The following is a 27,934-nucleotide window of genomic DNA, read 5'->3' on the forward strand; positions in this document are numbered from 1 at the left end:
ATTATACATAGCAGTCATCTGCCCACAGATAAATTGATATTAGACAAACGTTTGGAGGGAATAACATTTGGCTACCATTATTTTTGGAGTAATTTACTCTGCGTCTTGAACTTAAAACACCAAAATGATTCATAATGTTTTTGGACCCAATTATTTCCATTTAACAAAAAAAAATTGACCTCTATGACCTTTGTGGACTTTACGTTGTACACATTAGTGGACTAAAAAAAGACAATCTATTGTTAAATATTCTGTATGCTTGGGAAAGATGGATTTGTACATAATTGAGACCAGAGCAGTAGCACATCTAGTGCACTCACTGCAGCAGGTCAGAGCTGCACTGTAAAGGGCTCAGGGTGCTGCTGAGGAGGGGGCTCTAACCAGCTCCACAAGACATCCCACCCATTGCAACCTGCAAGCAAATGGATGCTGCTCATCTCTCTGCAGTTAAAGCCAACACTAGCAGAAAACCTAACATCAGTGCCTGAGATACAAATATGTTTTCTATTTCAAATGTACCTATTACAGATGTAAACTTCATAGTTTTTTGCCTATTATTTGTAGGAGGAAAAATGAATACATATAGTTCATTCTCCTGGATGCCAAACTGAAATTTTATCTTTTCCGAGGCAGGTGGTTGTTTCATGACATTTATAAAATAGCTTCTATTTTAAAGTAGACCTGCAGTATTTCTCTGATGTGGACAGAAATTTTGTCCAGTTAAAGATACTACTTAGCCGAGGGCATTTTGTGCTATAAGTTATCCAGGAATAAGGGAAAAACTTTTGAATAAATTATAGCCTCTACACTCATTCCTTCTCTCTTCCTAATTCTCTCCCCTCCAAGCCCCTGCCCCAAACAGTGGGTCCACACCAAGCACCGGAAGTATCGAGGGCAATTCAAAGTCCTGGATGGATATTGTTACTGCTCTTCATTTAAAGTAGAGTAGTGTGATAGAGGGAAGAATAAAACCTAAACCAGACAGAGGGTCTGATAGATTAGTTTCTGTAAAGTTAGAATGCTTTCAAAAATGTCTTTTCAATTAGAATACCAAAATTAAGAAAGCCTCTGATGCAATAGGAACCATATGTTTGACATATCCAGCTTCTCTATCTTTGACATCTAAATATTCAGTTTAAAGAAAATTAAGACTTTGTTTTTTTTTTACAAAGAACTAGTTTATGTGTTTACAAGACTAAGCTGAATGTTTTTAGATGGAATGATTATATACTAGTTATTTCCCCTCATTTCCCCTTGTTTCAGGAAGGAATATTACTGTGAAGAAGGAATGTGTTTTCGATGTGGACAGCTGGAGGTACAGAAAACAGATTTCTCTCACATGGAACAAATGCAGCAAATTCCTTCTTTACGAGCTGTTTTCTTACAGAGACTAAGTATTAGGAGCTCATTACACTATGATGCAAAACCCCACTCATTCAGAAGTGTGCTAACAATTGCAACCTAAAGAAGAGTTAATTCAGATGGAATCCAGGAAAATGAGGCAGCACAGAAACCTGATCAGCAGTCCAATCACATGACAAAATGTGAGGCATCTCCAAAGCCACTGCCTGCCAAAAAAAGAAAGGCTGCTGCAAGAAAAATACTTTCACAGCTTGATATCTGGGTCTTGTGACTGCTATCCAAACAAGGAGTAAAAGTGGTACTATATAATGTGGCAGGGTAAACAGAACCACCCCCTTGTCATCACCAATCATGTTTTTAATTCAGATAAACTCTGTTTCTTTAAAAAATGATGGGGAAAAAAGAAACAAAACCTTTTGCTGAACTTGAAAATTATATGTATAATCTGATCTGGCATGACATATTTTAGGTTCATATACATCATGAACTATATAGGAATGCACAATTTGCCATGAAGGATCAAACTATTGGTCCAGCCTGAGTGACGTCCTTTCCATGCTACCGACTGAGGACCACAAAGACATTGCCCTCAGTCAACTATGCAACAGGTTAAGAAGGTTTTCTGCCTGCAACTTACAGATGATGACTTGAAAAATTTTCACAGAATATCTGATCTGAAAAATTTACAGAAAGGAGTAGACCTGGGAGAAGTTCAAACTTTCAGGAATGCTGGGTCAGAGAAGCCTCCACACTTGGCCAAACTGTCTTACAGTAGCCTGAAAGCTAGTTACAATTTTTAAAACCAGTCTTGGTGGGATTTGCCAAAGCCTGGGTTGGGTATGATTAAGCCCAAGTATGAAAAGACTTCTATACTTTTGTGTCCAGCTTAGTCAGGGATTGTGGGTGCACCAAGAAACTCAGAAATTAATAACCACACACCCCACACAGTCCCAGACTAAGTTCACGTGTTCCCCTGGGTTATGAGCAACAGTTAAGATTAATTTGCTTTGTGCTCTAAACAAGGTCATACCCTTTTCTGAAAGTGTATTTGCTCTTAGCCTGTGTAACATGGAAGAAAATGCCAAGACATAGTAATTAGATTAAAAGGTGCCTTCCAAGAAGAGTGGCAATACCTTGAATGCTCATCTACAGTCATTTATCAAACACTTTAAAAAGGAAAATGTCAAACTTCTCATTTTGGATTGTGAAAAATGCTAATATCTCCTATGCTTCTCTACTTTATTCTAGAGACCTTCCTTGTTACACTCCAGATTACTACCAGTATTTCCATTATATCTGCTTCCCCAATATTTTCTTTTATTACCTTCATCCCTTTGATCTCTTCTCTTTCCTCTTCCTTCCCCTCCATCTCTCTCCCCTTTCCTCTTAATTTTTGTTTGTGTCCTCAATTCTGCATTCCCCTTTCCTTGTCCTCTCCCAGCTCTCTCCTCTCTTTACAATCTTCCAGAAGTTTCTGTTCTTTATTTTTCCACCTGTATTTATTTCCTGTCTGTGAGTTTTCCTTTTTCCCTTCGCTCCCCATCCTTTCTTCTATCTTTTGCCTCCTAGAGCTAAAATGATACTCCAGCCGTAACCTACCTGAGAAGCGAGGTACATCTTTTAAGTCCATTGTCAGGATTAAAGGGATGGAAAGGGTCCCAAAAAGAGCTAAATGACTATTCCAGTCACTGCCTGGACAAAGAAGTGTAGCTCCCATTGACAGCTGGAGGAGTTCAGCACCTGAGTCAAGTTATTTCCCATTTGCTACCAGTCACTGCTTGGTGTGGGAGTCCTGCTATAGCAATCTGTCCCCACATTAGGGCACGGAGAGACAGACAGAATTTCGTGCAGCGGCTGCAGGGTGTTGGTAATGAGAAAAACAACTCGTATAATGTAAGTCCTTTCTTCACTCTTAACTGAGAATGGCACCTAACATAGCGAAAATTTTGCTGCAACTTAAAAGACTAAGGAAGAGGTCTGTATAAATAAGGAGACAGTTATGGACTGCTTATTATCCGTATTCTGCTGGATGTCCAAGAAAATACCAAAACATCACAAGAAAAGTTCCTTGTATGGCATGCATCATGTAATTAATATCACAACTAATGAAAATCTCTGTCTTGGCTTCAAGTGAAGCGGTTTAACATCCTGTGAAAGGACAGAATTACATCTCACAAGCAACTAGGTCAAGAGGATAAAAAGACTAAGAAGCATTGATTCCCTGAATGTCTTGAGATCTGCCCATCAAAACAGTAAATGTTTGCTTTCCAAGATTAAACAAGCTAATAGAAACATGCACTAGAAATCATCTTTATGGACAACGCTCCAGAGAAAACACTGGGGAGCACTTTTGATTTTCATGTGAATGTATTGCCCCCATAACACCTCCCAGACGAGAGCCCGTCCTTCCTCTCCAGCTGGTGCTGCCTGGGCAAGCTAGAGCTGTCTATGCACTGCCCGATCCAGCTTGCACTGCACACTTGATCTTTCAAAATTGTCTCTGTTTTCTTTGTCTCACTCTTTAAATTGCTTCTGGTGTTTTTTTGTGTGTGTTTTTGCTGCTGCTCGCTTCCCACCCTCACCGCTCTCCAACTGCTCGCTGGGCAGGCACAGCAATTCCATGTAAGGCACACGAGGAAGAGAAGCATTCCTTGATTTTTCAGTGCACAGTAACTTGCACGGCATTTGATCATACACAGATATTAAGTCATTCATGAATAGGGCCCAAAGGGAGGAACAGCTCCAGAAAAACAACCCTCCTTGCTGGTAGTGCAGCATCCAGGACTCCACAGTCATTACTGCCACACTTACAGTTTGTAGCCGATCTGGCAAAGCGAGGAATCCAACTGCAGGCTCTGTGGTTTAAATAAAATGTATCTACAGCAGCTTGGATCAATGTTTAAAAATGTTCCATGTTATTTTAGTCCAAGGACAAGCTTTTAAAATTAAAAGAAAACTTTGGCTTTAATTACAGATTAAAAGTGAAAGTTGTTTGAAAAGAATGCATATTCTGAGAAGAACAGTAATAGAAATGATTTAAAATTTAAACCTCATTCTTCTCTCTCCCAGTATGTGACAAGTCTCCTTGTAAATATTTCAAACAGAAGGTTGTGGATAATATTTAGGGTGCTTCTGCCTTGCTGTCGTGGATTTTTGGCGCAGCTCAACTTTTTCCTACATTTATACTTGCAAGCTCAAATAAGTGTCAGATTTTGATGCACGTTGCAATGGCCAAAAAAGAACCACAATTGTAACTTTTACCTCCTTTCCCCCTAAATTTTGTTACTACATACGTGTGATGCAGCACATGTCACCACCCTATACATAAATGCAAAGGGTTTATTCCATATCAGCTACGAGCAACGCGATCCCAAAGTGGTTAGGTGCGACAATGGAGAAGCTGCTGCTCTTGGGATGATTTTCAGCAACAATTGCCCATCTGAAAATCATTAGTGCATAGCAGTGGATTTTCCACATGTTCATATGCTGGACAAGCAGGTTGCCCTTGAAGTATGGTTCCCTGGGGGAAGAAGGAAAACCCAGAGAAAAGTATTCTATTGTCAGATCACGGTTTCACTAGAGCCAGACAAAAATATGGTCAAGCATTCACTTGGCTGCTCTGCTGGCAAAACGATAGGGTACCGAAATGGAGACAGCTAATGAGGAAGACAAAGAATGAAGCTCAGGAAGAATAAGATCTTAAAAGACTACAGATATTTTTTTATTTTAAAAAATCAGGAATAGGGCTTAACTATGCAAATTTAATGACTTTCTGATTACTGACCTCTATTTTTATAAGGCCAAAGGGGTTTAGAAGGGGTAGTATTTTCCCGAGAAAGTATCTCAACTTTTAATTCAGCTGTGTTTGAAGCACCAATGACAAAGTATTGAAGCAGCCTAAATAAAAAGGGCACTAATATAACTAAGCAGTATTTGATATTTAATGCTCCATTAATCGATAATTTGGCTTGAAGGAGGAAAAAAGTTGGCAAAAGGGAATGGAATTCTTTAGCTCCTTGTTTTACTTAAGAAAAATTCCCAATGGGCTTCACTTAAACAAAGAACTTTAGTTTTCCACTGGAAAGACAAAAAGAAAATCTTGGTCTAGCATGTCCTGCCACATGCTTTAACTACACTGTAAAAGAGTATGTACTTGGATCCCACGCACATTTCAGAAGTGTAGTATTTATTAGCTGCTCTGTTGCCAAGTTCCACTATTATCATTTTATTATAACTAAGGTGTATTTTTACTAACTAAATTATATTTAGGTCTTCAGTTTAAGCATTTGAAGGTCTCAGAGTGTCACGTACAGATGACATACAATATATCACAAGAATTTGTCGATTTTCTCCTTTCTGCTCTCCTCTACAAACAGTTGCCCTGTATCTGTGATCTCAGGGCATTTGAATTTCCTAAACCCCTAATCCAGCCATAAAGATACACAGGGGCCAAGGGAGCAAAATCACCAGAGGCCACCAAGTATGATAGTGAGCCCTGTTACCGGATAACCCACGGCACATGCGTCCCTCGCACCCTGAGAGGCAGCGCAAACCCACCTCTCCCCACTGCCCCCTGCAAACACCTTGCTCCAACCCCCCTCTGCTGCCCTTCGCCCAGCTCACCCGCACCTGGCTTTTTGCCGAGACCTCCTGCTCCCCGCTGGGGCTGCGGGCTGGTGTTTCATACACAGGAGGTGTTGTGTGGGGGGGCACAGGCTCTCCGCGGGTGATGGTGGGCAATAGCCCACCTCCCATTAAAGGATTTTTGGTCCTGTGGGGAGTGTGAAGCTCCTGGATGGAGGCTGTCAGGATGGGATGGAAAGAGGACATGGTCATGAGGCAGGAGGGGGTTTTGGTGGGCTCACATTGGGGTGGCTGTCGCTGCTGCTCTGGGAAGGGAAGGAGCATTTCTGAGCAGCCACAACGCCTGCAGAGAGATGACAGAGCTCCTCAAACCTCAGCAAGTGCGAGTGCTGAATACAGCCTTTATTTTTCCTATTTTGTGCACAGAATGAAGGAAGAGCAGTACCCAAATATGAGCACTTACATTCTCCGAGGGTCATGGTCTTTGATCTGTGAGCAAAGATCCCACTGAAAGCAGCTGGAGTTCACCAAATGAAGTTTGGAAAGTTTTGCAAACACATGAACATTGTGTGTCAAACCATGTAGCATGCTTTGGGGCCAAAACACTCAAAACCCAGACCAGATCTTGGCACAATGGATTTTTGCTTTGTCCAACATAAAGCACTTCCAAAGGCTTGGTTTTAAAACATATCTGAGTGCCTGTCCATCAACTATCAGGTGAAGCTAAAGGCACTTTGAGTCAGACATCAGATGTAATTATTAGCCCCTTCTGAAATAAGAGGGCAGAGAATCAGGGATGTGAATCTGTAACCGAGTTGAATGATGTATAGAGAACTGAGAAATATTAATTACCTTTCCCTATATAGATCCACAGCAAATGTAACAAACACAAATTAATGCTTATGGGCACTTGTAGCCAGGAGAAATTATTATCAACCACAGTCTCATTAGATGAGGAGTGAAAACAGCAGCAGAAATGCTGGCAGACAGTACTAAAAGGAAAACAGGCTTGTAAAGACACCTGCCATTTTTATTCATTTAAAATGTTTAAACAAGCATTTCTTTACTTTGGCTTAGCCAGAAAAAAAAGGCCTTTGCATAAAACAAAGGATCACTGGGATCAATACCTGCAGGTCAGCCTCATCTTCTCTGCACATCTCCGTGAAGAGGATTTTGGGCTTTGCTGGGCAAGCTGGAGTACGCACTTCTGTGAGGTATGGGATTTCAAAGGGAGATTTCTCATGATTTGTGGAGTATATAGTTGGGAGCCCCTTTTCACCTCTTTTTGCAAAGTTCACTGCCATGGTGAACTCCTGCAGAGCTCCGAGCTGAAGGAGTAAGCACAGCAAAACGGCAAGGCAGCAGGCCTGAATTCGACAGAAATCATCACTGTAATAGACCACTGGGGAAATACATGTATGTGTGTGTGCGTGGATATATAGGAAAGATTGTATGGTTTACAACCACCACTACAGTTTGTGGAGCTGGCCAAAGCAGGACAGCTTTTTTGGGCTCTCACCACTTCAAAAAGTGTCTCTAAACATCCAGTACTACTGAGATTCAATAATTAGGAATCCCACCACAACTCCAATTCTGGTATCACGGACAGGGAAGGGCCTCAGGCTTCACTCAGAACCCGTGCTCCCACAACTGACCCTCTTTCATTGCCAGCACAGACTGTGCTACGGCCACCCAGAGCTTTCCCCGATAAAGGAACAAAGGCTGTTGCCTGCTGGAGGAAGTTCCTATTTGAAGATGATCCCGGGGAAACCAATTAGTGACACAGTAACCAGCAGCTACACCAGCTAAACAACACAACAGGGAGAAAAGCAGGACAATGAATTTTAGTGTGTCCATGTAGCGGGCAATCCACCACCCCTCCTGTGCAAAGCTGCCGTAAATAGTCAGAAGCAGACTGTTTAAGTTGCACACCAGCTCCAGGACCCGTTCCCAGAGCAGCTGCCGGCCCGGGCTCCCCATGGCTCAGCCCACACTGGGGCAAAGCCAGACCCTGCTTCTTGGGGTGGAAAGAGCAATTAGAAGAGCAAGGATCTGGGATCAAAGTCTCCCTGAAGTCAATGGCTGAGACAAATTCTCCAGCACAACACGATCTCATTAAAACTGCCCACAGTGTCTAGCCCACAAAGTACATCCAGTGCAAGGAGAGCAGTCCTGCTGCTGTTTTGCAATGCATTACAAAATACCTTGGCTAGCAGAAAGAATTTGAGGCAATTCGCTCCTGAAGAGCCAGGTTATGAAGAGCCTTCATTTTTCCAGCAACTGGATTTAAGTTGACAAATAGTAACTGAGAGAAAAAAAGTCTGACAAAGTAAAGGGGAGATGGAGAAACCGACAACATTTAACTTGATCTTCGATGGTGTAAATCTGTCAGTACCCACAAATGACCATGAGGCCATATGCCAGTTTTCACTCTGAGATACCGTAACTAAGACATTTGGCTGGTACCTCACATTGGAAAGACAGATTTTACATTTAGAAATGTAAAACATTGTAACATTTAAGGAATTTTGGCTACAGCCCACTAGCCAGCGTTTCCCCAGCTTCAGCTAAGGGATTATTTTGAATGTTGCTTTGCTTTTCATGCATCTGTTGCCTAAATCAATGTGGAGGCTTGAGGGAGGGACTGAAAATTGGCCCTAGAAATAGCGGTATATTTTAGTGTCATAACTGAGAGTCTTGGCAATCCCTTTTAACTTGAAATGTCAGTGCCATACCAAATGATCTGGTCATCATAACCTCAACTTCTGGCCATAGTGAAAGAACACAGATAGAGTCTCCAACATCAGGTTTCAAGGCCACTGTGAAAAATTAAGGAAAACAGATTTCATGGCTTGTTGGAGTTTCACTTTACCTATTTTTTTGTGTTTCTTTTCAGCTGTTCCAGCTCTAGCTGTTTATCTGATCTCTTTCTGTTTGAATTGTTTTTACTTTTTCCAGATTTTCTTCAATGCAGTTTACTACTCCAGCTTACTTTCCCGCTTTTAACTCCTGCTCCTTTTTTTTGTAGTTCACATAAAACTCACTTACATTACACAAGCCTTCTGCATGCTTTGACTGTTAGGACATATTTCTCCTTTAACAGATCTAAAGTGGCTATCTGATGCCAACTTAATGTCATAAAGCATAGAAGATCTCAAATGGTCTTTAGTAATCACTGATAATTTCCAAATCTACCCCTTGTATCTCAGACCCAAATTTTTAATTTTGGAGTGGATTTAATAGAACTGAATCCAACTCTGCTTTTCCAGTTTTGGATAATTAGAAATTGAAAATTACTGATGAAGATGGTGTTTTTCCGGAACAGGTGTTCTTACGAGCACTCCCCTTCCTGCATCAAGATGGCAAAACTCTCATACACAAACAATACCCACAGGTTCCCCACATCTTCTGAATACTGGGTATAAACTCATCTGCAGCCTAACATTAGCCCATGTAGAGATTCCTTCAATCCACTTCTCAAATTGTGCCAAAACCCTCCCAAAAGCTTCTCTGTGAATACACATGGAATATCAGAAGTCTGGTCTCACTAAACTGCTTTCATCATTATGTTTCTGGTATTCACATTATGGACAAATGACCTAAAAAAATTCAGTTAAACACATAAAAGAGTTTTTTTAAATTACAGAATGACTTTCAAAAACCACAAACGTGCAAAAGGAAATAGGATTTGCTGGATCAGATAAGATTACTTGTCTATCTGGTCAGGCACATTCAGTGTAGCTTTTTAGAAAAGAAAATGGGAGGAAGTGATGGTGAACAAACTAATTTTGCAGTTCAATACTGAATCAGTTTTGAAAATATTTTAGGAAGAATCCAATCAAAGATCCCACCCAAAATAAAACAATCTGTTCTTTTTAGTTCACTATTTTTTCCATTACAATCAATAGATAAATTCTACTGTTTGCACCAGTGTGAATGGGAGTGATCATACTCTGCTTTGGAGCAAGACCCTGCAGAGTTTCAAGTGTTTGCCACCCACACCAAAATATTGACATAGTAAGGAAAATGCACGTGCTTGTGCATATAAGCAAATGCAGAAAAAAAACCCAAAACATTTTCTTTATTTACAGCTACATGACTGAATACAAACAAGCTGCTTTCTACTAGTCTCACCATGAGCATGAAATATTTCAAACTCCGGGACTACTGAGAAGCTCACACTTTTATTCAGCAGTCATCGTGCTCCAAATTTACAAGCCTAACTCAGATGGTTATTACTGGGATGTACCTGCTTAAATCCCTTCCACAGATGGGAGAATGAACACTGCCCATGCCAAGTTTCAGTCTGGATTGAATTTTTACAGCTGGGTCATAAATTTGTGGATTAAAAGGGTTCTAATGGAAACACAGATACAGCCCTAACTACAGCAACATGAACAGCAGCACTGCAACACTGCACGGGGACAGTCCGTGCTACAAGCAGAATCTACCAGGATGTTACCCAAAGTCACGTTATTTCTCCCCAGCAGCGGAAGGAGGCTGAGACACGCAGCAACCCCACGCCAGGTATGAAGTTTCAGTTCAGATGTTTTTCCAGAAAGAAGTGAAACTTTTATAGGCTTGACATTCTTTTAAATTTACTGCCCCAGAATGTGAGAAGTCCAGCCCTCATCCCCCCCTGCTACTACCCATCCTGCCTGCACCTGACTTCCCTCCACTCCGTCCCCCCCGGGCACACTTTGCCGCACTGCACATAGACTGGTGTGTTCCTAAGTGTCACGGAAGACAGTGGTTACTTGTGAAGGAGATAATAGATTTTGCATGTAAAAGTAATTCACTGGGCAAAAAGGAAGGGCTTTGTCCCTGTAATTCCTCTTTCTTCTCAATGCAGGTGCCAGCTGGAGAACCACATGAGCCCTGAGGAGCAGAACGGGCACATTTCCATGCCGGAGCCTGTGCGAGTTGTGCTTGCAGCTCAGCACCGGGATGATCTGCCTCCAGCCACGGCTTTGCACTCAAAAGCACTTTCCAATCAGTGACACATAAAGTTAGGTGTGATTTCAAAGTCAGACCCGATGGGGAGACAGCACACATTTCTGTGCTTCTGTCTTTGCAAGCACTCTTGTGATTTTTTCCTCTTTTTCTCTCTTGTTTAAAACTGTGTCATATTTTTCACGTTCATTGGCCTACGTCCCCTCTTTGGCACAAACAGCTGGTTTCCCAGGTAGGGGAAAGAGCAGACCTGCCCTCCCTCATGGCCCCAGAGTGTTATCCAGGGAAAGCCACAGTGACAGGGTCCCTCTGTGTGCGTGTCAATACAGCACAGGGCAGTCAGGCTACCGGGACAACCCACGGGATGCACACCCGGGGTCCTGCCCAAGGCTGCTCTGCTCTGCCCCTGGCTGCCGCACCAGCGCTGCAGTGCCCAGGGCTTTCTGCCACTCCGCTGTCCAGCCAGTGCATTTCCCTGTTACCTCATCTCATTATCTCCCCCCAGACTCCCCTCTGCCCCCCTTGTTTGAGCAGTGATTCCTTTTTGCAACACATGCAACGGCTTGCAGGGGCAGTGGCTGCAGCTGGCCAGCGTTTGCACGGCTGAGGATCCCCTGGATCAGTACAAAAGGCACGTGAGCTCACATGCTGTGAGGCAGTGTGGAGGCTCGATGTTTCTGATGTAGGAGATCTGCACAGAGATTTGGCTGCTGGGGAAAATCCTGCTCGGGCAGTGGAAGGGAGGAAAGAATCCCATCCATTTCACTAAATCAGTTTTCCCCAGCTGTAGTTTCACACACTCTTTAAATACTCCTTAAATTAACTGCTAATTTTCTTACTAATTTCCCTATTATATTCATTACTAGCCATGCAGTCTACAGCTAAAAGTGGAAAACAGTCTGATTTATGATCATGGGCTTTTCCATGCACATAATTTCCTGAAACATTCACATTTGGGCTGGCCCCAGGTTTTAAGACCAAGCATAATTCTGAAGACGCTTTGAACAATGGGAAAATGGGGATAAATATTTCTTTCTCTTTGAACACACACCTTCACTAAATGAACGAGGCCTGAGGCTTGCCAGGGAACAGCCCTCGCTGATGCCTGGAGCATTGGCTAGCTCTGAAGAGAAGTATTAAAATATATAGTTGTTAGCGATCAGTGACAGCACCATACATTTTTCCTGCTGTGTCTGAGAGAGGTCTTGGGCAAGCGCAGGGGTCTGCTGCTTTTTTGGCCGCTGCTGTGAATATTTGCACTGGGGAAATTTTAATGGTCTCGGAGAAACACAGGCGGGCTGCTGTATCGGCACAGGCAGCAGCAGCCTGTGGCCATGGAAACATGGCTGATCCCCTGATCTTTTTGGTCTCTCTGATTTTTTGGTCAGATGTTGTAATCTTTTCCATTTCAAATCATTCACACAAGAACATCTCATTCTCTGCGATGATAAAGCTGTCAGGAGTTGGGAGACATGCTGCTCTGAAGCAAGCTGACTTAAAGAAAATCCTCTGTGGCCGAACAACTGGTTCGAGCTAGTTTTTACTGAAGTACATGGAAAATTTGCCACGACATCAACAGAAGCAAACTAGCAGCAAAGGTGCACACGCACCTCCTCTGCTCCATGGGGTCTCCGCAGCAATTGCACCCTAATTGTATCCACAAACACGCTGCTATTAGAAGCACATCTGACCTGCACATAGCCCAGTCTCCAGAATCTTTAATATTTTGATTTTTTTTCTAAAAAGGAGCCCAAAATATTCATATCTATTTGCATCTGAAAACAAACAGATAAAAAAAAAGGATGCACAGTGTTTGCACCCAGCACCTGTGAGAAAACAAGTACTCTTTTCCCACTAAACTGACCATTAAAAGCAGGGAGTGGAGAGAATCGGCTCAGAAAAGCTAACTGCCAGGAGCACCGGCTGCTTCCCCTCCCAGAGATGCTGGCTCCAGGCAAAGCTCCCCCCTGCCCACTGGCAGCCCCTGGGTGTCCCGGCTTTTGGGAGGGTGCTCTGTCCCTGGCGCCATCGATGCTCCCAGCCCACCCAGTGCTTTCTTCCTCCGTCCCCTCACCAGAGAGAGGTTGAAATTGCTACCTTTCCACAAAAAAAACCCCTCCGTTTTGATGAAGCATTGTTTTCCACGGTCATGTGGAAATAATTGTGACCCATTCCCCTTACAGCTCAAACACCAAGAAACCGAGAAACTACGGGAATTAAAAAAGAGCTTGTTTGATTTTTGCTGTTCAAACTGAAAGAAATGCAAAAAGTGAACAACCAACTTAACTAGGGGAGAAGGCAGGATCTTTAAAATTCTCAAGTTTGGGCTATCACATCTGGTATATTAAACCTGACACTGTCCCCGTAGTAAAGCCGTTTCCTTTTAATCTTTCTTCAGAAAAAACAACAGAACAGCAAATTAAACGCAATCCTCTCCTCAATTCTCAATTCCATGCTATTTCACAGTGTCGATTAATCAGGTCATGTAATAACAAAATTCCTGCAGAAATATGATCTTAACTATGTAACGTTCAAATTGCAGTTATGCTGCTGTGTGCATTTTATACTGTAGTTGACATTCCCCTTTTCCATTTCACTTCTGGATGACATTAGGATCTGCAACAAGGACCTCCTTCAGCTCTCCCAGGTTACCATTTATTTTAAAGTATCCCCAAGGTCTCCAGCACCGTTTAGATCAAACTTGCAAAAGTCACTAGTACTAGCGATTTTTTGCGGGTCCCTCGAGTCGTTTCTGAAAACAGGTTCCATTGTGTTCGCATTACGCTTTTAAATTTTATAGCTCATTTTAAAATTACATGTTAATTTCTAAAAATGTTAAATTGCGAGGAAAAGTTGGCAAGGACCACACAAAATCACAGCACTGTTCTGCACTTTGCGTGTGTCTCTCCGTAGTACTTAGGTGCACAGCTATACCCTTACATTTAAAGGCTCTGTGTGAATGTGGGCCTGATCCTGCAGCGTGACGAGGGTCTCGTCAGAAGTGCTCAGTGTGCTGCAATAAACAACACACGATCATGCTTTATAAATCACAAACTTTGCAGCATTCAAATGAAAGAAAGAAGGGAAGGTGAGAGGAAAGAAAAAAGGCAGCAGTAATGAAAACATCAGAAACCAAACACACCCCTGAGCATAAATGTCTAAAAATAGAGATCAAACATCTTCAAAAACAGTCATTCAAGAATTTTAAAGTTACCCTCCTTTCCAGGCCTGCAGTCTTTAGTTTCCTCAGTATTTTTATTTGTTCTGGCTTTTCTGCTGTGCTAAGCAACATATAAAGTGAAATCAATGAAAATCTGCCTACAGAAAAAAGTTAGTAAACTCCCTGTCCTGCCATTTTTTCTCTTGTTTTCATTTTTGCTTTCCTTCACCAAACGCAGCTCACCAGACACTGCTGTCCCAGAAAGTTGGGATTTTTCATTTCCTTGTGCTGTAATGATGCAGAAGACTTTGTTCCCGCCGGTGACTGACGACAGGGTACTTGCAGAGCAGTGTGGCGTGATTACAGAAGAAGTCAGCATTTTAGTAACCCGTAAACCAAAGACTGACGTTGCCACTTTAGATTCACATCCAGCCTCACTATAACCATCATTAGATCTTTTTCTTACAGATTTCTGAAGTGCTTGTTGCAGTCAGACTCTTGTTTCTGCGTGTGTTTGTACAACAAATACAGATAGGCGAGTCTGGTTTCAGTTATTCCTGTCACACAGCGAACCTGCTGTGACTGACAGCATGCCAAGGAGTTAATGAAAACTTGTTCTTCAACATGGATTTTTAACTAAACAAAAACACTGAACATAGCCTTTCAGTGGTCAGTTTAAGACACTATTTGACCAATTATATATACTTATATATTACACCTGTACCAGGATTCATCTGAACTGAAATTTTCTGCCTTAAGTGAACACACTCGCGTATGTCACATTATATACATAAGCACGTCAGCTTACGATAGAAACACTTACATATGTGACATATCCAAGTACGGCTCTGCTCTTTCCCGGCTGCTCCGTCCTCCCCGCGCTGGCTGCCCGCGCTGCCTCCCGCGGCAGCTCCCGGCTCCCCGTGCAGCTGGAGCAGGACTGAGAAGCGTGGGCACCGCATCTGTGACGGGCCCGGCTCAGGGTTCGCTGCTTCCGCCCCAGCACTAAAGCTGCTCCCCACAAGCTCGCAATAATCCTGCAGAGGTATAAAGCCAGGCTGCTCTCCTGACAGTCACTTACACAGCCTGTCCTTGATCTCTACACGTGATTTCCCAGTTGCATGAATCTAGAGCAGCATATGGTCCCGTGTTTATAAGCATGTTAATGACTGAAATGGGAAACTCTACAACCTGTTTTCCTTATAAACTTTAAACTGCAATTTCTTGGTTTTGTCATTGGACACTGCGCTTGTACCCTGTTAATTTGGCGCCGGCTGTTGAGATGCACATGGCCATGCTGACCCTGGGCACTGGGCAGCAAAGTCACTCCGGACACGCTCATGCACCTAAAATCAGAGTCCAGCCCCTAACATGAACCAGACGTGGTGAGTAAACTTTCTACTCACGATCTGCTACAAAAAGTTGCTTTTCCAGGGAAGCACAATAAAGAATTTGCTTCAACACCAATGACTGCCTGTTCTTAGGAGCACTGCAACCTTGCCAAAGCTTTCGCAAAAATGAAATGTCAATCAGTTTTCACTCTGTGCTTTACAAAATACTATTCAAAATGTCTTCATAAACTAAAACATCCAGTAGGGACTTCACAATTCTGCTTCAACCCCTTTTTGTTAAAAATTAGCTGTTTCACTTAAAAAACTGCAATGGGGAGCTTCTTATAAGTGGTGATATCTCACAAATACACTTGCTCATTTCAGGAAGGTATGAGTGGTACAGTCAGCCATACTCTGTTATTTTGCTTAACCAAAATGGATTGCGGCTATTTTTGAGAACATAGATACAGGTCTTCTACACTACTGCACTGACAACTGCCATCCCAGGTATTCAAATTACAGAGAAAAGAGATAAAAAAATAAATTGTCCTTACTTATCTCTTCCTATGTAACAATCATTTGGATAACTGCATCTATTTGTAAATAGATTTCATTAATGGATGTTAACTTGAAAATATCTGCTCTGTTCGTGAAGGTCTCAGTTCCTGCATAACATCATCAGAAAATCATTAATAGGACTGTAATCTTGTAACTGAAAAAAGCCTATGTGTACCTATTATTTCCTGAATGTGCACACATATATAGGAAAGATATACCAAAAAATATAGTGCGTGCACATGATCTTTTTATTTCTCTCAGCAAGCTACTGCTTGTCTCCTTTGGAAGTGTAAAAAGAATAAAACTATGTCGTGAGAGGTGCTGGTGTGTTCTTGTCAAAGGCCATAGCACATCAAAACGGTAACAAAGATATTTAAGAACTGACTTAAATACGATCTCAAGAGCTGTTCCAGGAATGTCAGTTATGAACTTTAAGGACAAATATACTGTTTTTTAGTCATTGTAGCCCAGCCTGTGAACTCACACAGTTACAGTGTGCCTGTCCCAGCCTTCTCATTAAAGACTATATTTTTCAGTGTGGCTTGAAACTTGGCAAGGACTTAATCCAGTAGCAAATTCATTACAATTTTTAAAAAGTCACTGCGTCCATTTTTAAGTTATGGTATAAAAGTACAGAAAAAACAGAAGTTTACATATCTGAGCTGCTGCATCTGTTCTTGAGTAACTTTTCACTTAAAAATAAAACTTGGCAGAAAATATGCCCATAATGTGGACCAAATGCATTTGGTATTTTGCAAAAAAAAAAAAAAAAAAAAACATGCTAAATGAACAGAGAGAGTTAGTTTTGAAACTTACTCATCACGCATGCAGTATTCTTGCTCCCCACTATATCCTATTTCTCTACAGGGCCCCCACTCTCCCCTTGGTCATCCCCTGACAAATTCATCCCCTGACAACTCACACACCAATGTCCTCCTACCCCACCGCAGCATTCAGCCCTAAATTCTCTTGGACCCACCATAGGGACAAAAAAACAAAAAACCACCACCAACAACAAAATCATATGAAATGTGCCAGGAAAGAGGGCAAAGGCTGCAAACTTGAGAGGTTGCAAAGCTGAGGGGCACCTGAACCTGCCTGCCAGGGAAGCCAAGGGAAACCAAGGGAAACCAGGTACAACATCTAAATCTATATTAACTTCAGTGCAAAGCCCTCCAGTACTTTTCATCAATATTCTTCCATCCCAAAAGAGATGCTGCCCCCAGGGTGGTCCCTGGCAGAATAACCCCCCAAGAAAGGCCTTGGGACAATGCAAAGGGCTGCTGCGATGGGTGGAAATGCTGAGATGCTGGCAGAGACCTCCAGAGCTTGGGATTCAAAACTTCATTTTTGTCAAAGACAGGGGAACAGCCTTTGCCTTATGTCCCCAAAAAAATATAGAACAAGCTTCCCAACAGGAGCCTTCCAGCATTCCCTGCCCCCCAAGGACCCGAGCAAGTCCTGACCTTGTCCTGATTTACAGCAATTTACTGGCATGAACCAGGCAGTCCCATGTGCCCTCCTCTGACTGGTAACACAACGGATGATATAAATAATACTTTTATGTTTTTATTGATAAGATTAAAATAATAAATTTTGTGTAACCCTTCAAAAAAACACTAAGAAAAGATATTTAGTGGCCAAGTCTGTGGCCCCTTAGCTCAGTGCACTGTGTCTGGAGCATGATGCAGAATTTGGTCTAAACTAATCCCTGTGTTCCTGAGAGATGCATGGACACCAAAGAGCCATGCACTGGAGAAGGCACTCTGAGGACAGGAAAGATGCTGTACAACAGGGGAAGGTGCATCTGGGGCCATATGGCTCATATAAGTACCACAAACAGCTACATTGACATTTCAAAGCTCTCCTCTTCCTCCCAGCTGGGGCCATGAAGTACTTTAGTCCTCCTCTAGTCCCCCCTTATTGTAACAGAATGCTCAAGAGTTTTCTCTTTCTTTAGGCTCGTCTTAGTGCTGACAAAAATGGCCTGTGTCACTTCAAAAACCAGCCCCATAGCTCCCTTCAAAAAGCAAACCAGCTTCATTAGCACTCAAAAACAGCATTTAACCTCAGTACTGCAGGTAGAACTGCTCCAGTGAACGAGAGGGTGGTCACGAGTTATCCACACTCATGTGAGAGGATGGACAGGAGTGATCTACTCTCATAAAAGCTACAATCAGGTGACACTCATTCCAGGTGACACCATCCACCAAAGCCAGCTGTATTAGAAGTGACACAGAAAGAATCCCTTACCTGTCCGGTAGACAAAATTGCCTTCTGTCTCTGATGATGATGGAGACACCAATTCCTCCTCAAATTCATTGGAACTAAATGAACCAGAGTGATTCCTTTGCCTTGTTTTTTCCATCATAGCTGCATTAGTAGCCATGACATGTCTCAATGAGTCATTTAGGTAACGATTCAATAAGCTGCTTTTGTATTTGGGGGGTGACACGTAATCCTCACTGGCACTTGTTTCTGGTCTCACTCCTGTTTTTATCACTGAACTTTCAGTTTTAATCACAGTGTGATGAACTGGTTTGTTATATCCTCCTTCATTCATATGGTTTCTTGGAGGATTTTCTCCATCTGAAAACAAAGGAAGAAAGATACAGTATTGCATCGCATACCTAATATTTAACAAGATGCCTTCTCTACATGTTTTAAATTGCTATAAATAGAACTAAACCTAGACAAATAATTTTAGACTTCAGCATTAGACAATGATTTTCATTTTCTTCTGTTCACACATTGCTCACAGTAGTTCTCAAGGTTCTCAGATGTCCCAGCTCTTCCAAATTAATTAACTGTAGAAAACAGCGTCTGTATCTAATTTGTTCATGAGCAACAGAAGGCAGGTAGAAAAAAAAAAAAAAGAGAAGTTCCCTAAATCAATGATAAACATTTCAAAATCTGGGTGAATAAGCTGAATTCTTACTATCATAACTTGAAATTTGTTTCTCCTGAGTACTATGACATACTGTTGTGGTTTTGTGTGGGGTGTTTTGTCTGGTAGCAGCAGCCACAGCAATGGCTCCTATAAGTAGCTGCAAAAGGTTTTCCTGGACTCCAGCTCTGCTGGCAGCAAGGGAGGGGCTGCAGTGGTGGCTCCTGTAAGTGACTGCTGAGGGTTCACCCCCACCCCCCAGCTCCAAGGGTTTGGTAACCGGGAGGGGGAGTGGGGAAAGGAGTACCACCGATCTAGCCCCTGTAAGAAACTGCTGGAAGTTTCCCCAGCTTCAGGCTGGACCCACCCCAGGCCAGGGCTGAGCCAATCGGTGCCTCTGCGAATGACATACTGAAGAGGGGGCACGGAACAATGGGGTTGGCATGGCCCTGGGCAGGGCCTGGCTCGGGCAGGCCTGTCTGGCCGTCCAGCCACCTGCTCAGCTTCTGTGAGCCGACCTGCCATAGACCAAGCCTCTGCCATGGCTCGCCCGAGAGTCAGTTTCCTTGGGAGCCGATGAAGACCTGCGGCGGAGAGAGAAGCGGGACTTGGAGAGGAAGGACCACACAACACTCCGGTCAGAGAAAGGAAGCAAGAAGGAGAGAAGCGCACCCGGAATTTCCTCTGCAGCGTGGTGAAGATTCGTGGCGATGCCCGGTTTGTCCCTTGGTGCAGCCCATGAGAAGATGCAGCCGTGGAGGACCCCACGTAGGAATTATGGAGAAGCCCACGCCAGACCCGGGCAGTCATCAGAGGACTGTGGTCCTGTGTGGAAAAGGGCTCACGCCGGAGCAGGATTTGAGAAGGACTCTCCCGTGAGAAGGGACCCCACGCTGGAGCCAGGAAAGACTGTGAGGAGCCCTCCCCTGAGGAGGAAGGAGCGGTGGACTGACTGCACCCTCCATTCCCTACCCCCCTGTGCCACCGGGGGTGGGTGGGGGAGAGAAGGTACAGAACAAAGACTTTGGGCTTTGGGAAGAAGGGAGGGGTGGGGGAGAAGTGTCTTTTTAAGGTGTAGTTTCTCTCTCTCTTAGTATCCTGCTTCTTGTTCTAAATAGTTAATAAATTCAGTTGGTTTTTTTTGTTCTTCCCAAGTCTTGTGAGTTTCTTGCCCATGACCCTAAGTGGTGGGTGAAACCCTCCCTGTCCCTGCCTCAGCCCACCAGGTGTTTAACAAAGGACTGTCCCTCTGGCCTTTCTAAACCATGACACATACTTAAGCATATTTGTTTGAGCTATATTCTTCTAATTGTCCTGCAACTGATGTGTTAAAGGGACGTGCAAACCAATGAAATGTGAGTACAAACCGAAATCAGAACAAAGGGAATGGAAACTGAGTACAAATTGAAACATATTCTTCTAAAAATTCACATACACATTTCTGACAATGTTCTGCAGCATTTGTTCCTGTCAATCTATCTCCATGTCACAACCAACTAAAAAAAAGTACCCACAAACATAATTAATAGAAATGTTCTCTCAAAAAATATAGGGTGCTAATTCCTGCATTTGTTAATTTGGATAAGAAAGAGAATTTCAGTGCACCTTTCAAGGAAAACATTTGTTGGTAAAACACATAAAATAAATAACAATAATATTCAGTTTACCATATAACAAGCCCCACTGAAGTTAACCAGATTCTCTTGTTAATTAGAATCTCTTGTTAATTATGTGATATTGCTATAGCCCTTCCATCAAGGAAAGTAACAGTCAAGCAACTTCTAATTTCCTTAAACCAACAAATGTAACAATTTTTTTTTTACTTTAATGCAGATTAAAGGAATAGGCTTGTAGAATCTAACAAACTAACAATTCTCTTTCTAGTAACAATGCTATACGAAACAGGCAAATAACATGCAGCCAGACTGTCACCCCAATTAACCTACACAATCCTGCTTTGAGAGGCTCCACAGTAGTTGGGAGCCAAAAATGGTGCCTAATTCACAAAAAGTAAAGGCGGATCCACGGAGGGCGTTTTGTGAGAAATCAGAGCTCACTTAGGATGTCTGATAGCTTCTAGATATATTTTAATTGGTTTAAAATTGATAAAAAGAGCACCAACAAACCTTCAGAGCATGAGTCATCGCTGCTCACACTGAGTCGTTCAGCATTTCCTTGAACGTATTTGTTGTACAGTTTTATTCGTAAAGCCCAGCTAAGATCTGGTTGCCTGACAGTATTCTTAAGGCGGCGTCTTGCATTGGCAAACCAGTTTGATACCTGCATACAAATGAATGTATTAGTTTATCTTGAAAACAATGTAAATAAACAAATCTAACCCAGAGGGTTTTAATGAGTTGTATGTATGCCCTAAGAAAAGAGCAAACAAGGGAAACATGAACAGGAGTCCATGAAACTGTCACCAAGCAGAGCAGGAACCTCAGACAAGAAGGGAGATTCAGGCTTCCCACCCTTCCCAAGCATTATCAAACCCTCATTATTGAAAAGGTTTTAATTAAGGTGGCCCAAAATACTTATTTTATCTTAATCTTTCTTTTTTTAAAAAAAAAAGATAATGCCCTTAACTTTCAATACGAAACATCGATATATTACTAACATCCTAAATTAAAGCTAGTAGCTAATGTTCAGTAATTTGCCTCTGACATTTATGTAGGCTACAATAAGGCTGTTGAACAGAAAAACTCATTCTAAAATTGTTTATATAAAAGCCCAAATTCTCCCTGCTTCGTCAGTATTCTGACAGATGGTGGGTATCAGAAAGGTCTTATACAATGCAACATTGAGTCACTGCATGAAATCAACCACTTGCTCTACAGAGCAGCAGCTTTTATGAACTCCTGTTGTGGAAACCCTAAAAAGCAGTGAAGCAGCAGATCCTTCACGCAGGGACCACTAAGTAAGAGACTGGCTTGTCTTCCTTCTCAGCTGCAGAGCATTTTCTACAGGCTGACATTGCAAAATGGATACACGTTAGTATCCTTCTACCATACAGGGTCACCACAAAGTCAGGCTCAAACACAAGGATTTCACAGTGCTTTAGGTACCAAAGGACCAAAAGGGCACAGTATTGTCTTCTGTGCCAGCAGTGCTAATCAAGCTACCAAATGGGATGCGTGTACTTCCAGTGACTTTGCATGAACGCATACCTGAGAAAACACTGGCCTTAATTCTACTGTAACTTAATAATACATAAACCAGGAAACACTGACAGAGTGACCTTACCATAACCTTACTATGAGCAAGAGCAGAGGCAAGCTACCTACCCTCTAACAATATTTGTTTAATGATAAATCAAGTGTTAAAAATGCTATTTACTACTTGCTGGAATAAGTGTACTTTGACGTGACCTCTGCAAGAAGGAGGCAGAGCAGCATTATTTGCAGAGGAGAATGTAAAGAATGTCGGGAGAGTCTATAGCCCCGCTCACATCTTTATGTTGTGGAAGTGCACACATAGGAAGTCATATTCTGATCTGGGAACAATCACACCATTCCATTCATGTTAACCTGCCATTCATGTTAACCTGCAAAGCAAGTTAACACGTATTTTATCAATACATGATACCCCACCCACTAGAGGGCTAAACTGTAGACCTCAGCGTTGTATTTTGGCCCTGGTTTTGTCGTCTGTCTATTGTAGCTAAGGCTGTATAAATCACACAGAAGTATCTGGCTAATTATTATGGATTGATAATTGCTTCTAGGGTGATTATGAGAAAAATAAACACTATCTGCTTGAAGCAAAAACAAAACTTTATTTCAGAGTCCCAAACAGAACTTAGAAGTGGTGCCTTAAGCCTATCACTTTGATTTTACTTAAAATCATATTTACATGAAACAGGGTTCCACCAAAAAAACTGTGAGCCCTGGATCAGCACTCAGATGCCAAACACATAACTTTACAAACCATGTAGTTTACTATGACAAGTTAGAAGACCAAAACTGTAGCTGGCAGAGAAGAGTAAGTAATTTTCATTCTCTTCCAAGGCTACTTGTTTATATTCATCATGTTGACACAGTAATCATTACAGTAAACCAGAAAGGGTGGGCTGGAATCCATCCACTTTCTAATGCCATTAACAAACTCACTCCAGACTGCTCAGCTGAAGCAGCAGTCACCTGGCTGCTGCACGACTTAATATAACTCTGAAATCAAGCCTGTAATGACAGAGATGGATCAATCCAGGGTTACACTGATTATTATAGCCGTTATTGCAACATCTTACAAAACTGACAGCTTTCCAACCTCTCATGAGAAAGATTTCACTATGCTCCATTTCATTACGTATTGAAATATTTCATCAGTGAAGTGCCATGGTACAGAAAAGAAAGATAGGGTAGTATTAGGGTAGTATGGTGACTCATCCATAAAAGCAATTAAATTTAGCAGGACTGATTTTCGCATGGTACTCTTGGTTTATTTTGGGCTCACTCTTCCCATGCCAACGCTTTGCTTTCTGCATATCAATATGAAAAGATGAGTCATGTTGTAAGTCTTCTGCTACGAGAGGAGGAAATAGTAGTATTTAATCATTATGAAAGAACTTGAAGTCAGCATTTACAAGAGAAGCTTTCTGCTAAAGCACAAAGGAGCAAACTCACTCCATAAACTCTTGCCCCAAATGCAATTACAACAAGGTCCATTAAAGCTGAAGGAAAGTTAGGTAAATCCACTTTAAGAGATTTTTAGGCTAGATCTATGGTGTGGTATCTCTGGGTGCTTTCCTGCTCTTGGGCACTGTTGGATGTTGCTGGAAAATACTGATCTCTAAGACATCACGAGTTTCAACATCTCTCCCATTCTTCAGTCTTGGACAATCTCCAGGTGCATGGACTGGAAGAGGCTGCACGGCTGCAGGCTGCACCAAGACAGCACGCTCACCCAAACTCCAGCCACCGCCTGGGTTATTACAGGCTGTTCCTGCCTCCTTTAAGCCAAAGCGAGTTTTGTCACTAATTTCAACTGGCCTCAAATGGTACTTTCTGTATCCATGTGGTCTTTAAGTAGTTGCATGCGTACTGCTGTAGGTCCCACTCTCTACAAGTGCCTGTTGGCACCACACTTTAAGCTATTACAAAAAGAAACAACCTAAGATGCCAAAAGCCAGCCATCCTTTATGATGGCCCCATGTTACACTATTGTGACCTCCAAAAATAATAAAAAAACTCAAAACAATGATTTACATACGGGCTGGTGGGAGAATCTTTGTCTCAGAAACCTCCCAATGAACTAAGTGGTGAAACTCACTGTTCTTGTACAGTAACAATCATGCAGATCCTCAAGAAGTAAAAAGACAAAATCCAAGGAGAACGATCACAGATGTGCTTTCCAGCATTCATATTTTACAGAAGCTCAGTCATTCCCAAAGAGCATCAGGTACTTATATCAGCATCATGAAATATTGACCCTCTGGCTTTGCTTCTGAAGAGACCCTTCAATGTTATTGTAATTTGTTCTGCTTCACTGCTTAAGAGTGGCCAAAGTTTCAGAAAGGGAACAGAAATTAAGCGATTCTCCTCCAGTAATCCAGGTATGCCTTTATGAATCTGAATACTATTAAATCCATAGCAGCACATGACTAATATATTAATCCTAGTATTGCAAAAAAAATGCTCTTTGACAATACGGCCATTCATATTTCTTTCTGGAAGGAATATACAGTCATTTTTCTCTTTTATTTCACAAGGATGTCTAAACCAAAATTTAAAATAAAATAAATCAAGCACTGCGGTAATAATACAAGTGAAAATGTAGCATATTAATAGCATGTTAATAGGACAAATTATTGGATTCTGAATTGGAATCTAATTGGAGTAAAACATAAAATGGCTTTTCAAACTATATTGCATTTTTGGTTTCCTGCTTTGGCAGTTGGGGAAGTAGAAAACTTCAAACTGTTGGACTGAAGGCTGCAATAACATTTGCCTTGAGCACTCCAGAAGACCTTGCTGGCCTGCTCAAGAATAAGTCAGCCCAGAAATTGCCCCAGTTTTTGCTACTACTTATTAAGAAACGAGAAGATTTTTGATTCCTGTGAAATCATACCTCCTTGAAAGAGTTTGACTTTCCTTCTGCAGTACTGTTGGACACGCAGCTGGAGCAGCCCCTTGCTATCCCACTGCACCCAGGAACAGGGGGTTAGTGAGGTAGAACAGATTAATTTAAAATCAGACAACTGGGTGACAGCAAAACTAATAAAAATGAAATTGTGGAAGACCTGACATGCAGATACTGTCCTAACAATAATAGTAGAAAACAGGGCTGGATGTTCACCTTGTCTCACAGAAGGGTTGGTTTTATATATGCCACAGTCCTGCAAAAGCTCCTTTGGACAGATGGTGCATAAGGGAATAAAGTTCATTAGATTAAAGTAAAGCATGTGGAGAAGAGTTACAGCTATATTATCAATATTACTGTGACCAATCTTATCTTCCAGGCAGCTGCTGGAGATCTTTTCCAAGGCCAGCAGTCAGGTGAAAAACAAAGAACCTCAACCATTCATTCCCTAAAGAGCCTTTTGGTGGAAACACAAAGGGATTTTCAAGGGAATTTTTGTCTTCCCTAGGCCTTCCAAAGACAAGGCATCAGCACAGGAGGGATGCTGAGGAGAGGTAATAGCTGTCAGCAGACAACAGGAGTGGAAAGTTGGGGGGCAAGCGCACAGCCCCACCAAGAACAAACACAAGGCCAGCACCGAGAAGTGGAAGAAGAGCAGGAAATATGAGACACGTCAGCGAACATAAGGGCGTGTGACCCAGAAAAAACATACACTGATTCCTCGTTCTCCGATGATGTCTGGTGTTACCAGATTAAAAAAGCAATCCCAAGAGACCCTGCTTGATGCTTTCACAAAGTGCCCCTCCTGGGACAGAAGTAAAGCCTTCCAACAGATAACAAAGCCCAGTCCCGAGCCTGCTCTTGGTTACGCCACTCACCAGAAGCCTTTGGAGAAGCTATTTCAAATGTATCAAGTGTGACTGAGATCACAGCCTAGCGCTTTCTCCCTCACTCTCAGAGAACAAGAATTTTGATCTGCATTACAGTCTTGTTTTTTCTGGGCATCTGAAAAGTAGATGTGGGGTGTATGTTGTTTTGTTCTTCCAGGCTGAGGAATTACTGCTGGTGCCAGACAAACGTATTTACCCCTCATACAGATGCTATCGTATTCCTGGATTAAAAGAGCATTGCACCCAAATGATGGAAGAAACATCTGGGGTTTCTTTTTGATGGTGTTCTTCTGTAAATGAAGATAGATGCCCTGGTTTGCACAGCTCTTTCAAGTATTACAGTTCATAGAAATAAGGCTGGTCAAATTCAGCTTCAGTGTAAATCCATTGGAGTCATGTGGGTCTTGCAAAGATAAATGTAGCCCTCCACGGTTCTTTTTAATTTTATTCTAAGCCTGACATAGATTGTAAAACTCTGTGGAGTAGTGGCCATGGCTCACTTGATGCTTTTGCAGAGGCAAACCCAGCATATCCCCATCAGGATTTATCAAAGCTACCACGAGAGGAATACAGCAAAAACCCATCATTCTTCCCTTGTCTGTTCATTCCACGGCATTTATAAAAGAACAGGAGAACTCCTCAAGACGTCATTAATGTGAAAGTCTCCCAATGGACGTATGTTTTAACTCTCATGCAAAAATACAGGAATATTCTAAAGACCATAGTCCAGTAAACTACTCCTATTGAATTGTGGCATTGAATGGATAGTGTTTATGTAACCGTATTTTTTAGAAGTCTCAGCAAACCTTTCACATATATTTTTCAAAAGCAAGAGAAGTTGTTTTAACTATGTCTTCCAGTTATAACTGGCATTTTCTGAGGCATTAATATTATTTTTGTCAAAGCTCTAGTGTTTTTTTCTAGTGCAATAATTTCACAGTGAGGTACTAAACTGTAAAAGTTTCCCATTTTGCTGTTACTAGGATTGCAGTTCATAGCACTAGCTTTCTTGAAGGAGCACTCAAAATAATAATGCTGAATTACCACCTTCTTTTTCTAATACTTCATGTTATTTTGATGTTTTCATGTCCTTGCCAAAGTGACACATAAAGTGTTAGGCCGAGCGCTGAGGACCCGATCCTGCATACACAAGTGTTTAATTTTATGCACCCAGTAGTAGCTCCCAGTAAGGAAATTAGATTATTCGCAATGCATAAATCTTTGCAGCATCCAGAACCGAGATAGCATCACTTGGCAACCGATAGCATTTAACTGCATGTTTCAATAGAGTGCCAGATGGCAAAGAGAACAAAGAAGTAAGATTTATAAACATTCGCAGCCAAGGTTATACCTCTTTCTGCAACACCACTGCCAGTCATTTCAGCGGAGTTTTACCTGACAGCGAAACAATTACTCCCCGTGGCTAATTAAACTATAATGACAATTCCTGCAACACTGTGAAGCACAGTCACCGCATGCTGAGCCGCTGCACACAGTGTGTACGGTAACACTAACGTCTGTGCAACAGGTGATGACTATTATCAGAACAATACAACTGTTTCCATTCTAGCCCAGTTTCAAAAGGGAAAAGTGTAACTCCCTACAACTTCCTCAACAGTTCCTGTTCTATGCTGAAACCTCCCATTACTGATTTTTTTTTTACCTGAATATTTTTAAAGACTAAGCACAAATATTTCCACTGTATTTATGAATGAGATTAAAGGACGAGGGCCTCTTTTTCTAGGAAGGAAAGCACACACCTTTTGCCGATTGCCTTTAGCGCTTCCCCGGTCAGGATAGCCTAGATGTGGGAATTGCCGTTTGGGAGATACAGTCCTGCTGGAGCTGGAGCCCGGGGAAGGGACCGATGAGCACAGGACTCCTGGCCTTGCTGGCTGCACTGGTGCCTCCCCGGATGCTCGGTGCTCTCCGTGCTCAGCTCACAAGGTGGGCTTTGGCTGACGCTCTCCCTGTCCCTCCCGTCCATGAAACGCCCCAGAGCAGCCGCCGGAGGTGGGGATAGGGGTGTCCCTTACCTGCACCAGGGTCATCTGGGAGCCGAGGGCCAGCAAGATCTTCTCGGTCTTGGTAGGGTAGGGGTTGTCACGGTGCTTGTACAGCCACTGCTTGA

At 42.3% G+C, this 27,934-nt stretch overlaps 1 protein-coding gene across 1 annotated transcript in view; it reads right to left on the reverse strand.

Annotated features, from left to right (window-relative positions):
• MKX (mohawk homeobox) overlaps nucleotides 1-27,926 on the reverse strand; it is a gene marked incomplete at its 5' end in the record, with an annotated part of 44,363 nt that extends 16,437 nt beyond the window's left edge. The window contains 3 exons of the mRNA XM_010081527.1: nucleotides 18,202-18,537; nucleotides 20,962-21,115; nucleotides 27,840-27,926. Coding sequence (XP_010079829.1) covers nucleotides 18,202-18,537; nucleotides 20,962-21,115; nucleotides 27,840-27,926 — 577 coding nt within the window. The remainder of the gene's footprint in view (nucleotides 1-18,201; nucleotides 18,538-20,961; nucleotides 21,116-27,839) is intronic.
• Between the last annotated feature and the right edge of the window lie 8 nt (nucleotides 27,927-27,934).

This window comes from Pterocles gutturalis, unplaced genomic scaffold (assembly GCF_000699245.1).
Source record: "Pterocles gutturalis isolate BGI_N339 unplaced genomic scaffold, ASM69924v1 scaffold30014, whole genome shotgun sequence".
NCBI lineage: Eukaryota > Metazoa > Chordata > Aves > Pterocliformes > Pteroclidae > Pterocles > Pterocles gutturalis.